Genomic DNA, 12,468 nt, shown 5'->3' with positions numbered 1-12,468 from the left:
ATATTTCCGTATTATATTCGAATTCCACCAAGCACAGCGTGTTAGTTTTCGAAACATTGAAATCAAGACTGCAATGCACTTTTGTAAGCCAATCATTGCTCATGTCATATGATGTCGCCAGGCGATGATAACAGATATTCAGAGCATAGGACACTTGATGTAGTTAGCCAATACAAACATCACTGTTAAGTAGCCCAAACATGCAAATAGGAAAATTTGATGGTTTAAATTAATATACGAGTAGATAGTGTAGCTACAAGAAAAGCTAAAGTTTCATATATAATATTAGTCTTTTTTGAATGTGTTACACTTTAAGATGCATCACATAAATGTGCCACAAAATTTTTTAATAATAACGTAAATGTCTGGTCTTCTGGGCATAAAATTCTTACAAGTGGCTGGCCCTCAGAGTATTAAGTTTTAAATGAGAGTCAAACACTCTGTGATTTAAGAAATTCAAAGCACATTCTCAAACGTAACATAATTCATCCTACATAAAATGAAATTTACTTTGAAAGTAATGCTTTTCAAACCTACATTAACAACATTTCCTGTGACCTGTCACAATTCATTTCAGCAGTTGTCAGAGAGTACCAGAAAACAATTGTTACTGTGTGTGGGCAGCTAAGATGACATAGGAAGCCTACATGTTTGTACATGTATAGCATTAAGAGACATTATATTACATCATAAATGAAACAGGACATCAGAGGATACTCCAAGATCATTGGAATTTCGTAAACCATACTAAAATGCATAATTTGGCTTGAAGTACACATTGTAAGTCCAGATTCATAAAGAAGTAAGCCCCAATCTGATATTGAAGCTTTTCAGGGTGGTTTTGGGAATCAAACTTTCTTGGAGTACCAGTACTGTTTCATCTCATGCACTTGAAATTCAGCAAACATTTGAAACTTGCCAATAGAGTGGGATGAAACACTTTGTTTCAAATAAATTGACTGCCTCTGTGGAAATGATTAATAAAAGCCAAATTTCTTTAGCAAATTGACCAAAATAACGTCACTGTTCCGCGAGGCGATTAATGCTTGACTGCAAAAAAGGTGGAAATAAAATACATTTGGGCAACCGAAACTAATAACGTTTTTTAACCTACTGTAATTAAATGAATGTATTTTAATTCACTTGATAGCTCCTGGCACAGAAATATGTTTTATTTTCATTTGGTGTGAGAGCTGTAAATGAAGAGAAAACAGCAAAATCACTAACGTAAACAGGGGTCACGTGGAGATTACCTACTACCCCCCACCACCCCAAATTACAACTCAGACTGCTCTGCGCACACATGAATCTGGCAGCTTGGGCACACCAGAAATATTTTCCTGGGCAGCATCTGGCTACTTATTACTACTGCTGATCCAGCTAACAGCTGCACATCAAGTAGCCAGAAATAGGAGAAGGTACTGCTCATATGCGACTCAACTGCACATGTGCATGAGCCCACTAGCAACTGCTCAAACGAATGTAATTAATTGTGTCATCATGCCCATAAGAATCACATTCTTGTTATGAAGCATTGCACAATGCTCGTCTTTGACACATTTTGCTGTTGGCAGACGCTTGAATGTGCACTGTATTTTGTTGTGGTGGCACAATTCCTTTGCAGCTTATGTTTTATTTCAGTTTTTTCCTCTCATTTATGTTTTGTTGCTGCAGCCTGCAGTAGCATGATAGAGTAAAATTCTTTGTTAGAGTCAAAATTACAAAAATTTCACTGAAAACTAAAACAATGAAAAATTCTAAAATTCCCGGGTATTTTCCCTGTTTCCTCCCGGATGAAAAAATTCCTGGGTTTTCTCAGTTTTCCGAGGCGTATGTACCATGCGCATACATAAAAAGTGTCTGCAAATTTTAAACTCAAGCACATTTCTGCAGCTACGTCTCACAAAGAAGGGATCTTAGAACTGGGATACATATGGTATTTGTGATCTTCTGGTATGATAATACTGTGCAATAAAACTGGGACACTGCATTATAACACATCAGTGAATGTGTTTAATTATACTACCTCACCTTAAGTCCAAGATCCAGTTCCCTCAGAGATTGCTTCATTTCTGACGACAGAATATTCATTCTTTCACATTCTTGGAATGCAACTATTATATATGGTGTTCTCTCTTCTACTTTAGCCATGATTTCAGCTATGTTAAAGCCTTCAGGTAGTTTGTCTAATATATCATCGAGAACCTGCTTAACCTGCACAGGGAACAAAAATGCACAATGATAACTTGTTATCAAAGCTTTAATGTAAAGCGTCTGTGTAACAATGAAGAAGTACAAATGGAAAACATCAAAATGAGTATATTTTGACCAAAATGTATGTACATTAATTACTTATACATGGTACAAAAGATGACTTCATGTCTATGTACTTTTCATCAGAATTTATTATTCTTGACTTTGTTTTGGTGACATTTCAGTGAGGCTTTGGATTATGTGTACCATGATGTCCTGTGCAAAAACTAAAAGGTATGCAAATAAATAATAACATTGAAACTTCCTGGCAGATTAAAACTCGGTCCCGAGTTCGAGTCTGCCATGAAGTTCCATATCAGTCGTGCTTGGGTAGCTCAGTTGGTAGAGCACTTGCCCACGAAAGGCAAAGGTCCCGAGTTCGAGTCTCGGTCTGGCACAGTTTCAATTTGCCAGGAAGTTTCATATGAGCACACACTCCGCTGCAGAGTGAAAATCTCATTCCGGAAACATCCCCGTAGGCTGTGGCTAAGCCATGTCTCCGCAATATCCTTTCTTTCAGGAGTACTAGTTCTGCAAGGTTCGCAGGAGTGTGTGTGTAAATTTTGGAAAGTAGGAGACGAGGTACTGGCAGAAGTAGAGCTGTGTGAGGGCAGGGTGTGAGTCGTGCTTGGGTAGCTCAGTTGGTAGAGCAATTGCCTGCGAAAGGCATAGGTGCCGAGTCCGAGTCTCAGTTCGGCACACAGTTTTAATCTGCCAGGAAGTTTCATACCAGTGCACACTCCGCTGCAAAGTGAAAATCTCATTCCCAAATAATAACATTGATTAATTAAAAACTATGGAATAGTCTACAAAGCAGGTTCTTGGTTTTCACCACAAATCTTTATAGGAAACAGTTTATCAGTCCCATACACACCACACATAAGCATTCTGAATTTGGAGCAATCAGGTACGGTGCCTCCAGTGTTCTATGTTTCTAATATAAACATATAATCTTCTTAATCTTCTACTTGTAGTGTCACAGCACTGAAATCATCTTATTGAGGATCAAGGGAACTCCCCAGTGAAGATCTCAATGTTCAGTCCAGGAGTTCATGTCACGCAGCCACTAGTACTCAGGTAACAATCTTGGTGTATTACTTTATAGGGTACACATATTGCAGTAATTCGCTGGTTAATACACCTACTGCCCACAGTGGACATTAGTTGGGCCACTATGGCAAGTGTAATGTGTGCCAACATTCAAACAGCACGCCCACAGCTACCAGAGGTGGCCGCCAGGGACAGCTTAGTCACTGACTGCAGTCACTTGATGCTCTGCGCATATGAAGCATGACTCCAGTGACACCGTATGGAGATAGCGTCTTTACAAGGCCATACTTGGGCTTCTGGGCCTCCTGTTGTCAAATGTATTCATTACTTGTAAATACATCTATTCTTGTTGTCACTCTGTGACCTCTACGACTGTGTGTTTCCTCATGTTCCAATTAGAACACAAGTGGTGATGAGTGAGGATAGGATGTTTGTGTGTTTCAGGTCCTATGAGTTTTCTTCCATTTGACTCTTGCATCGAGATGCTGCTGCAGTCATTCCTGAAACACTCCTTCAGTTGTGGTAGTGTATCCCGTGCCTCAGCAGGTTTTTTGCATGATACAACATGGATGCCCCAACCAACTGCCAGGCTTGGCTTCTGACCAGCTTCAGAATTTTTATGTACTGTGCACCATTGCCTCTCCCTCTTGGATGGTTTTATTTTCCTGTCAATAAAAGGGATTCCTTCATGTGTCACACTGCCAGCAGATCTGCACTGGGAGGTCCACTGCTTATTACATCAAGGTCAACAGGGACTCTCTCGAACAAAACTGATGGCGAGCTGCTGTGTAATTTGCCCAGAGATTGATCAGGAGCTGGAATACCTCCTTATCCCCTGCCACAAGTGTTTGGGTTCACCAGGCAGTGCTGCGTATTGTGTTTTCACCATGGCCAGGCCCTACACAGCTTTAGGAAAGATTTGTTTTGCTGGTCCTTTTTCAGACACTTTCTGGTTATTGGCCATTGATGTTTTCTCTCTTTTCCCTCATGTTGTCTGTTGTCTGATTGTGGCAGCAGACGCAACTGTCAAGGCTGTGTTGAAGATATACTCATAGAAGGCTTGTCTTGCACCCTAGTTTTGGACAGTGGTCCTCAATTTGTCGTGCAGTCTTTCACAGACTTTTGTACAGACAATGGCATTTGCCATGTCACAGTACTCCCTCCTTCCATGTGAAGCCAAACTGCGAATCAGAATGCCTAGTTTGAACATTTAAGATGCAGATGCGCAAGTACGTAGACAATTTCCTGACTGAGGAGGCTCTGACATTTATTAAGCTCTTACAGAACAACTCCAATTGGGGAAAGAGTCCTATCAAGCTCTTCCACAGCTGTCAGCCATGACTGCTGCTCACCCTCTTGTTGCCGGGCAGGTGCCAGTTTTGTTAATGTTCACGCTCGGCGCACTAGTCTAGGCCTTGGGTTTTGGATAGTCTACTCATTTGATTGTGGCCATTATTCACAGCCAGCACTGTCGCTGCGTCTTCATGGTTCACACTGAAGATAGACCTGCTGCATGCCACAAGAATCAGTTGCATCCTAGGACGGTCACCAGGCCCCCTTCTTAGGCTGTTGGCACAACACCTTGTTCTTCGTCGGTCCTGGCTACTCCTGGGCTCAGGCAGGCCTGTCCATGCTCCACTGGATGTCAATCAGGGCTTCGGTACTACTGATGGTGAGTTTGCTTCTTGCAGCTGGTGCTAGCACCTTACACTACACTGAGTCAGTGCCACCATCCATGGGCACGGAAGCCGCGTCTTTGTTGCCAGAGCCTCTCCTCTCCAGACCCCTGTTGTTACTGCCTGTACTGACGCCCATCATTGTGGACTTGGATGATCAGATGACTACTGCCACCCTGTCACTGGCCCTGTCCACCTGCCATCCCAGGATCTGCGGGTGGTAAGGGTTCCTTCGTCCCGATCACTTTCGCCCGTTAAGTGCCAGTCCGAACAGATCAACAGCTTCTTGTGCCTTTGGCTGTCACCACCATGGACACCACAGAACCACAGATGTCTCTGCAGTCACAGCATCACAGACAGCAACACCTAGTCCTCCCCCCACCCCCTCCCCCCTAAAGGAGGAGTAGTGTAGTAACCTGCGGAGTAGTGTAGTAACCTGCCGGTTACCACACCTACTACCCACAGGGGACATGAATCAGGCCATGGCAAGAGTGTATGCTGACATTCAAACAGTGCCCTCACAGGCAAGTGGGGTGGCCACCCAGTCACCCATTGGAGTCACCCATTTCACTGTGTGCACACAGCATGACTCCAGTGGCACCAAGTGGAGACAACGTCTTTATAAGGCCATACACAGGACTCCAGGGCCCTCAGTTGTCAAATATTTTCATTATTTGTAACTACAACCAGTCTATTCCTGCTGTTGTTACTCAGTGATTTAATAAACCATAACTGTTTTATGACTGCATGTTTCCTTGTGTTCCTAGTTAGAACAAATGTGGGTGAGCTGCTCACCAGCCTGCATTCCAGATAGTTTGTTTAGTCAAAGTCTACAACCAACTCAATTACATGTATTACAGGTTACACAACAAATCACTGCTGGAGATCTTAAGGCTCTGCTAAACCTTGGTCAGCATGCAAACTGGTCATATTGATCCCAGGCTTGAGATTCAGAATCACGTAGGTCCAGGCTGAGACTGCTGTAAGTACAGCCCTGCTGAGGTTCATTAATAATTTAAAAGTAATGAAGACCTCTCACCAAATAGTAGAAGCATTGAGACGTCAACAGCCAAACAGACAAAAAAAGAAAATTTGTAGCTTTTGTAAAAAATACTTTGACCCTATGGAGGCACAGAGGTGTGTGTGTGTGTGTGTGTGTGTGTGTGTGCATGTACTATAGCTCCTCATCAAAGGATTTATTCTGAAACCTTGCAAGTTCTCTTTCTCATTTGTGTGTGCCTTGATGACTCAGTGCTTCTGCTATTCAGTGAGTGATCTCCTTCTAAATTACCTACATTCTGCACACAACTACCTTACTATATCTGATGAGGTTTAGCAGTGTTCAGGTGTCTTGCTCAAAGGCTAGTATAACATGTGTATGGTAGAATGAGGCTCCACTGCCGTGGGTGAGAGATTACTGGGAACTCAGGAAATGGCTTCAGTCCAAGAGATGCACATGGATACTTAAGTACCAACAGCTTGCTACATAGTGTTTGATTAAATAGATAATGATATGAACTTTAAAAACCCAACTACTCCTACCAGTTTTTATTCATGGGTAACAAATTGCAAAATTCTAGGGCAAGAAAACAGGTTAGTAAAGTTTAAAGTGGGTGTTACATAACACTAAACTGGATATAGTAGATGTGGCAAGAACTGCTATTTGGGAAAAGTTGGTTCTGGTTTGGAAGATGTGTACACACCCTAAAACCATTTATTTCTTCAAACACTGAAATCCTCACTCCAAGAAGGTTTGTACCCACTTCCAAACTATGCGCATACAATTATTCCACAAAATATCACAACATCCTCTTAACAAAATTAAACCTTTGCATAATTTGTAAAAGCTCAAATATAAAAACAGGAAATTAGATTCACAAATTTACAATTTTTGTAACACAGATTTGATAGATTCAGGTTGGTCAAGCTCCAGCTACAGCACTCTCAAATTAATGACTTTAGATGACTAAACAGGTTTCTCAACCTTTATAAGTTACAGTTCCAAAACACAGGTAATGGTGAAGTTCCAGCTTCAATTATGAAATCAATAACCTCCATGGTTCATATCAGAAGTTAACCTGCACTTAGCACAGCTACAGTTAATATCACAGTTTGAGAACAAACAGTACACTGCCCAGCATGCCGCAATGACGCATGTGTAAAGAATAGTCAATGCGAAATACCAACAGCCCACAACAGATTACGCAAATGGTCATTTACTGCCAAAGGGGAGAGCAGCAGGGCATGTGATAATAAATGAGGTTATGCTCGGCTATTCAACAGTTAAGAACCAACAGCACACATAATCACAGAACTCAAACCCACCAGTGGATGGCTGTTTGTGTACGAATCATAGTTACATATTAAATTATCCACAACAACAACAACAACAAAGCTTTCTTGCAAACTGCTCCTCTGCTGTGACATCCCCTGCTACAGACATACTTCACTGGCTAACAATGCAACAAATTTCACAACATATCAAGCCACCAATAATTATCGAAAGGGCACGAGGGAACAGAAATATTGATGGCCACACAACACCCTTTGAGTATGACCCACTCTGACCATGGCACAAACCGTCAAGACTTGAGGGTCAGAGGATATTCAGATGTGCTCTCATTATTCAGAATCCTCCCTTGCAACAACTCATTCAGATTGGTACCGATCAAAAATGCTTGATGGCCTCCAGTCCAGCCGGTGAAATCCAAACAGTGCAGTCATGCCATGCAGTACCACTTCAGCTCTGAGCTCCATCCTTACAGGGAATGTTGACCATCGCTCGCTCACCAATCACTCACTGACCAACATGAGGCTCCACCAACTTCCAACATCTATCCCATTAATTGACTCCAGCCAGCACAGCATCAACATCAGTCATTACAGTGGCCCAGGTATTTTCTCTAGTGGAGTGCTCCTCCTGTCCTGCAGCCAGCAGTGGGAATTTCAAATGTATGCACATGTCGTGTTGGCTGGGAGGGACATACCTCCTCCCCTCACCCGGCCACTTCCTCCAATCCTGAAGTCTGGGAGAAGCTGGAAGCTGAAAACCTCAGACCAATATTAGAGCATGCACCGAGCCATATGCTCCATGTAATAACACAGATACAGTATTATAATAACTGTCAGTGACTTCCATTTCCTTAAATTACATCAATAAAACTTATGCTATAATGGAACAAAAACAGAGGTTACACACCGCCACCATGAACACACTCTCAAAGCATGGACACCTACCACTCCCTTCAGAATCTAAAATCTAGGTCTCCTTGGTGACAGATATCTACTGTAATGGTTTTACTTGAGACAGATATACTCTCAGTATCAACCTATCATGTGGATTCGTTACATGAAACATGATGAGCATCACAAAATGCAGGATCTGCGGTAGGCCCACAAACCTAAGTAGCAGCTTCCCTTCACTTTCTCCAAGCCCATGTTTGCTGCTTCCCCATCACTTTCTCCAACTCTCTGTTTGCTGCATTAAAGTTCTTAACCCACACTCCGATCCCTGGCTGAAGCAAGGTCAACCAGCTCCTAGCACTGTACTTCTGTTTCATTCTTCTGTGGGTGAGATTTTTGCAAGCGTTTTTCCACTCTGTCCACCATCAGCCTGTTCCATCAGTAAATAATTTGATGACCACAAACTCAAAAGGGCCTGTTGGGTTTAAATGCAAACATGAAGGCGATTGTGGTTTTCTTATGTCCCACATGCATTGCTGTGTTAAAAACATACCCCAACCAAGACAATGAAGACTCCTATTGTGTACAGCCAGCTTAGTGGTAAGTAACGAGGGTGGCCTGTAGATTATGATTAATCCTCATTGTGAATGACAGAATATTGTAGGGTGATTGTTCTATAGCTAATTACCATTAAAAAAAAATTCGGGACATTACAGGTAACAAGTACTTTCTAACATCTGAAGGGCCTTGGTGGTAATTTGAGTCATCATACATCATGTCGAGATCACACAGAAAAGCAAGACTATGTACACACGCGCATGCATCCACACACACACACACACGCACACACACACACACAGACACACACACACACACACACACACACACACACACACACACACACACACGAGATAGCATTGGCTGCTCGCTTGCAACAGAGGGAACGGGCCCACATAATCAACATTCAACCCTTCCATCAGGTATGTAGTTGTTTCAGATGCCAGCAACCCTCGACATGCCCCAGTAGCTGGTTTGCTCAGTACACAAGCCTTACACCCACCAACCAAATCCCACATTTCCTTATCCATAACCTTGCATGTAAAATTCTGCCTTATTTTCTTTCTAGTTTTGAACCCAAGCCAGGTGTCTCCCTGCTAGTGTCTCACGATAGTACTTGAATGCAAGGGGTAAAATACCAGTGGTCACAGGTATCAGAGGGATGCCTTTTTTAGGATAAGGAAGGGGGAAAGAAAACGAGTTTTAAGAGAGATTGGCAGACACACTCAATTTGAGAAAACAGATGAACAGGAGTTAGATTTTAGCATAAAGCCTCCATTTAAACAATGTTTAACAGAAAGTAATCAGAAACTGCCAGTTCATCTTCGCCAAAGCAGTTATAATCCCATTAGTATGCAGTATCAGTTATCTTTATTACACCAGAACATTCCGGGACTCAGAAATAAAGTTGATGAACTACTAATTTGCATCGATGAAATGAATTCATCTAACCAAATTGACATAATCTGCCTCTCTGAACATAAAGTGACCACTGGTATAGATACGTTAGACATTTCAGGATTTAAGCTAGCTGCCTACTTCTGCAGAGTAGATATGGATGGAGGAGGAGTTGCCACATTTATTAAAAACTGTCATAAATTCAAGAACATTGACATTAATAAATTCTGTTTAGAGCAGTATCTAGAAGCATGTGCAACAAAAGTAGAGTTCCATAACAGATCCTGTATCATAGTAACTATTTACCGAGCACCTGCAGGAAATTATAATCTATTCATAAATCATCTAGAAGCTCTTTTGGGTTATTTAACAGAAAGAAACAAAGAAATTTTGATTGCTGGTGACTTTAATATAGATTTTCTAATGCAATCTTCCAGTAAACATTTACTGCAGTTAGTAACGTTGACTTTCAATCTAACACACACTGTAAACTTTCCAACTAGGATCACTAAATCCTCAAAGACAGCCATTGATAACATTTTAATAAACAAATCAAAGGAACAAAATCATATCATAAAACCTGTTATAAATGGACTATCAGATCATGACATGCAGCTCCTTGTTTTAGATGTAAATTCTAAGCAGATTATTAAGACTGCTAAATCCGAGTACAGGAGAGTAGTCAATCAATCAAAAATTGAGTGTTTTAGAAAACTGCTCAAAGATATGAACTGGAAAGATGTTTATAGTGCTCATGACATGAATGAAAAATATAACACATTCATGACAATGTCAGTACCATGTTTGAAAACTGTTTTCCTCTAAAAGTTACTCAAATTAAACAGAAGTCTATAATAAAACCATGGATTACACAAGGAATAAAGATTTCCTGTAAGACAAAAAGGAAAATGTATATGTCGACCAAGAATAGCTCCAATGCTGATGATTTAGCTAAATACAAGGAATACTGTAAAATATTAAAAAAAGTAATTCAGACATCTAAACAAATGCACTACGAGAAGAAGATAGTAATGTCAGGTAACAAAATAAAAACGATATGGGATATAGTGAAAGAGGAGACTGGTAGAACCAGAAAGGAACAGGAGCAAATAGCACTAAGGGTAGATGACACATTAGTAACCGATGGGCAAATCTATTTAACAAGTACTTTATACCCGATACTGATAGAATGGGATTGACAGGATCAGTAAATAATGCCCTTGAATATCTGAAACTAGCCTTTACAAATAGCTTCAGGTACATGAATATGTCGCTCACTTCACCAAAAGAAATAACTTCCATAATAAAATCTTTAGAAACAAAGCATTCTAGTGGTTACAATGAAATATCAACAAAGTTAATTAGGGCATGTTCTTGTGAGTTTAGTACAATTCTAAGTTACTTGTGTAACCAGTCAATTATAACTGGGACATTTCCTGACTGGCTAAAATATGCAGATGTTAAGCCTCTATTCAAGAAAGGGGATAAAGAGATACCATCAAACTACAGACCGATTTCACTTTTGCCAGCATTCTCAAAAACTTTAGAAAAAGTAATGTACAGGCAGCTTCTCAACCATCTGACCACAAATAACATATTATCAAGAACACAGTTTGGATTTCTGAAGGGTTCTGATATCGAGAAGGCTATTTACACCTACAGTGAAAATGTACTTAATTCATTAAATAACAAGTTACAAGCAGCAGGTATTTTCTGTGATTTGTGAAAGGCATTTGACTGTGTGAACCACAACATCCTTTTAAATAAATTAGAATTCTATGATGTCACAGGCAGTGCTGCAAAATGGTTCAAGTCATACCTCACTAACAAGAAACAAAGGGTGTCAGTGCAAGGGACTAGTGAATTAAGTCATCAGTCATCATCAGAATGGGAAGAAATTACATGTGGTGTCCCACAAGGATCCAACTTAGGGCCATTGCTTTTTCTTGTGTACATCAATGATCTCTCATCTGTTACACTGCCAGAAGCAGAGTTCATTTTGTTTGCAGATGACACAAGTATTGCAATAAATATTATGTCAAGTGTAGTTCTAGAAAGATCTGCTAATGATATTTTCATGGATATTAATAAATGGTTTAAAGCCAACTCACTGACATTAAACTTCGAAAAGACTCACTATATGCAATTCAGAACCTGTAAGAGGTTTCCACCCAGCATATGCATAAAGTATGAAGAAGAGCAGATAGAAGAAGTTGACAGTCTTAAATTCCTGGGATTACAACTTGATAATAAATTCAGTTGGGAGGAGCACACCACAGAACTGCAGAAACACCTTAACAAATCTGTATTTGCAATTCGAGTGTTAGCAGACATAGGGAACATAAAAATGAAAAAGCTTGCATACTTTGCCTACTTTCATTCCATAATGTCATATGGTATAATATTTTGGAGTAACTCTTCAAGTCAAACAAAAGTATTCAGAGTCTAAAAGCGTGTAATATGTATTATTTGTGGAGTAAACTCATGGACGTCCTGTAGAAACATCTTCAAAGAACTGGGTATACTAACTACTGCCTCTCAGTATATTTACTCCTTAATGAAATTTGTCCTAAATAATATATCTCTTTTTCCAACAAACAGCTCAGTTCATACATACAATACCAGGAACAAAAATGATCTGCACAAGGACTTAAAAGCACTTACTTTAGTTCAAAAAGGGGTCCACTACTCAGGAACACTCATCTTCAATAATTTGCCAGCAAACATAAAAAATTTAATTACAAATAAAGATCAGTTTAAAAGGAGCCTGAAAGACTTGCTAGTGGCCAACTCCTTCTACTCCATTAACAAATTTTTTAATAGAAACAAATGATGTATTGTATATATTTGT

The 12,468-nt window shown here is 40.3% G+C and overlaps 1 protein-coding gene across 1 annotated transcript in view; it reads right to left on the bottom strand.

Moving 5' to 3' along the window:
• Window positions 1–12,468, bottom strand: part of LOC126234993 (dynein beta chain, ciliary-like) — a 732,993-nt gene that overhangs the window by 28,294 nt on the left and 692,231 nt on the right. The window contains exon 48 of the mRNA XM_049943730.1: window positions 2,032–2,214. Within this exon, the coding sequence (XP_049799687.1) occupies window positions 2,032–2,214 (183 nt within the window). The remainder of the gene's footprint in view (window positions 1–2,031; window positions 2,215–12,468) is intronic.

The sequence above is a fragment of the Schistocerca nitens genome, chromosome 2 (genome assembly GCF_023898315.1).
Source record: "Schistocerca nitens isolate TAMUIC-IGC-003100 chromosome 2, iqSchNite1.1, whole genome shotgun sequence".
Classification (NCBI taxonomy): Eukaryota; Metazoa; Arthropoda; class Insecta; order Orthoptera; family Acrididae; genus Schistocerca; species Schistocerca nitens.
This window is presented reverse-complemented; position numbering and strand designations above follow the sequence as displayed.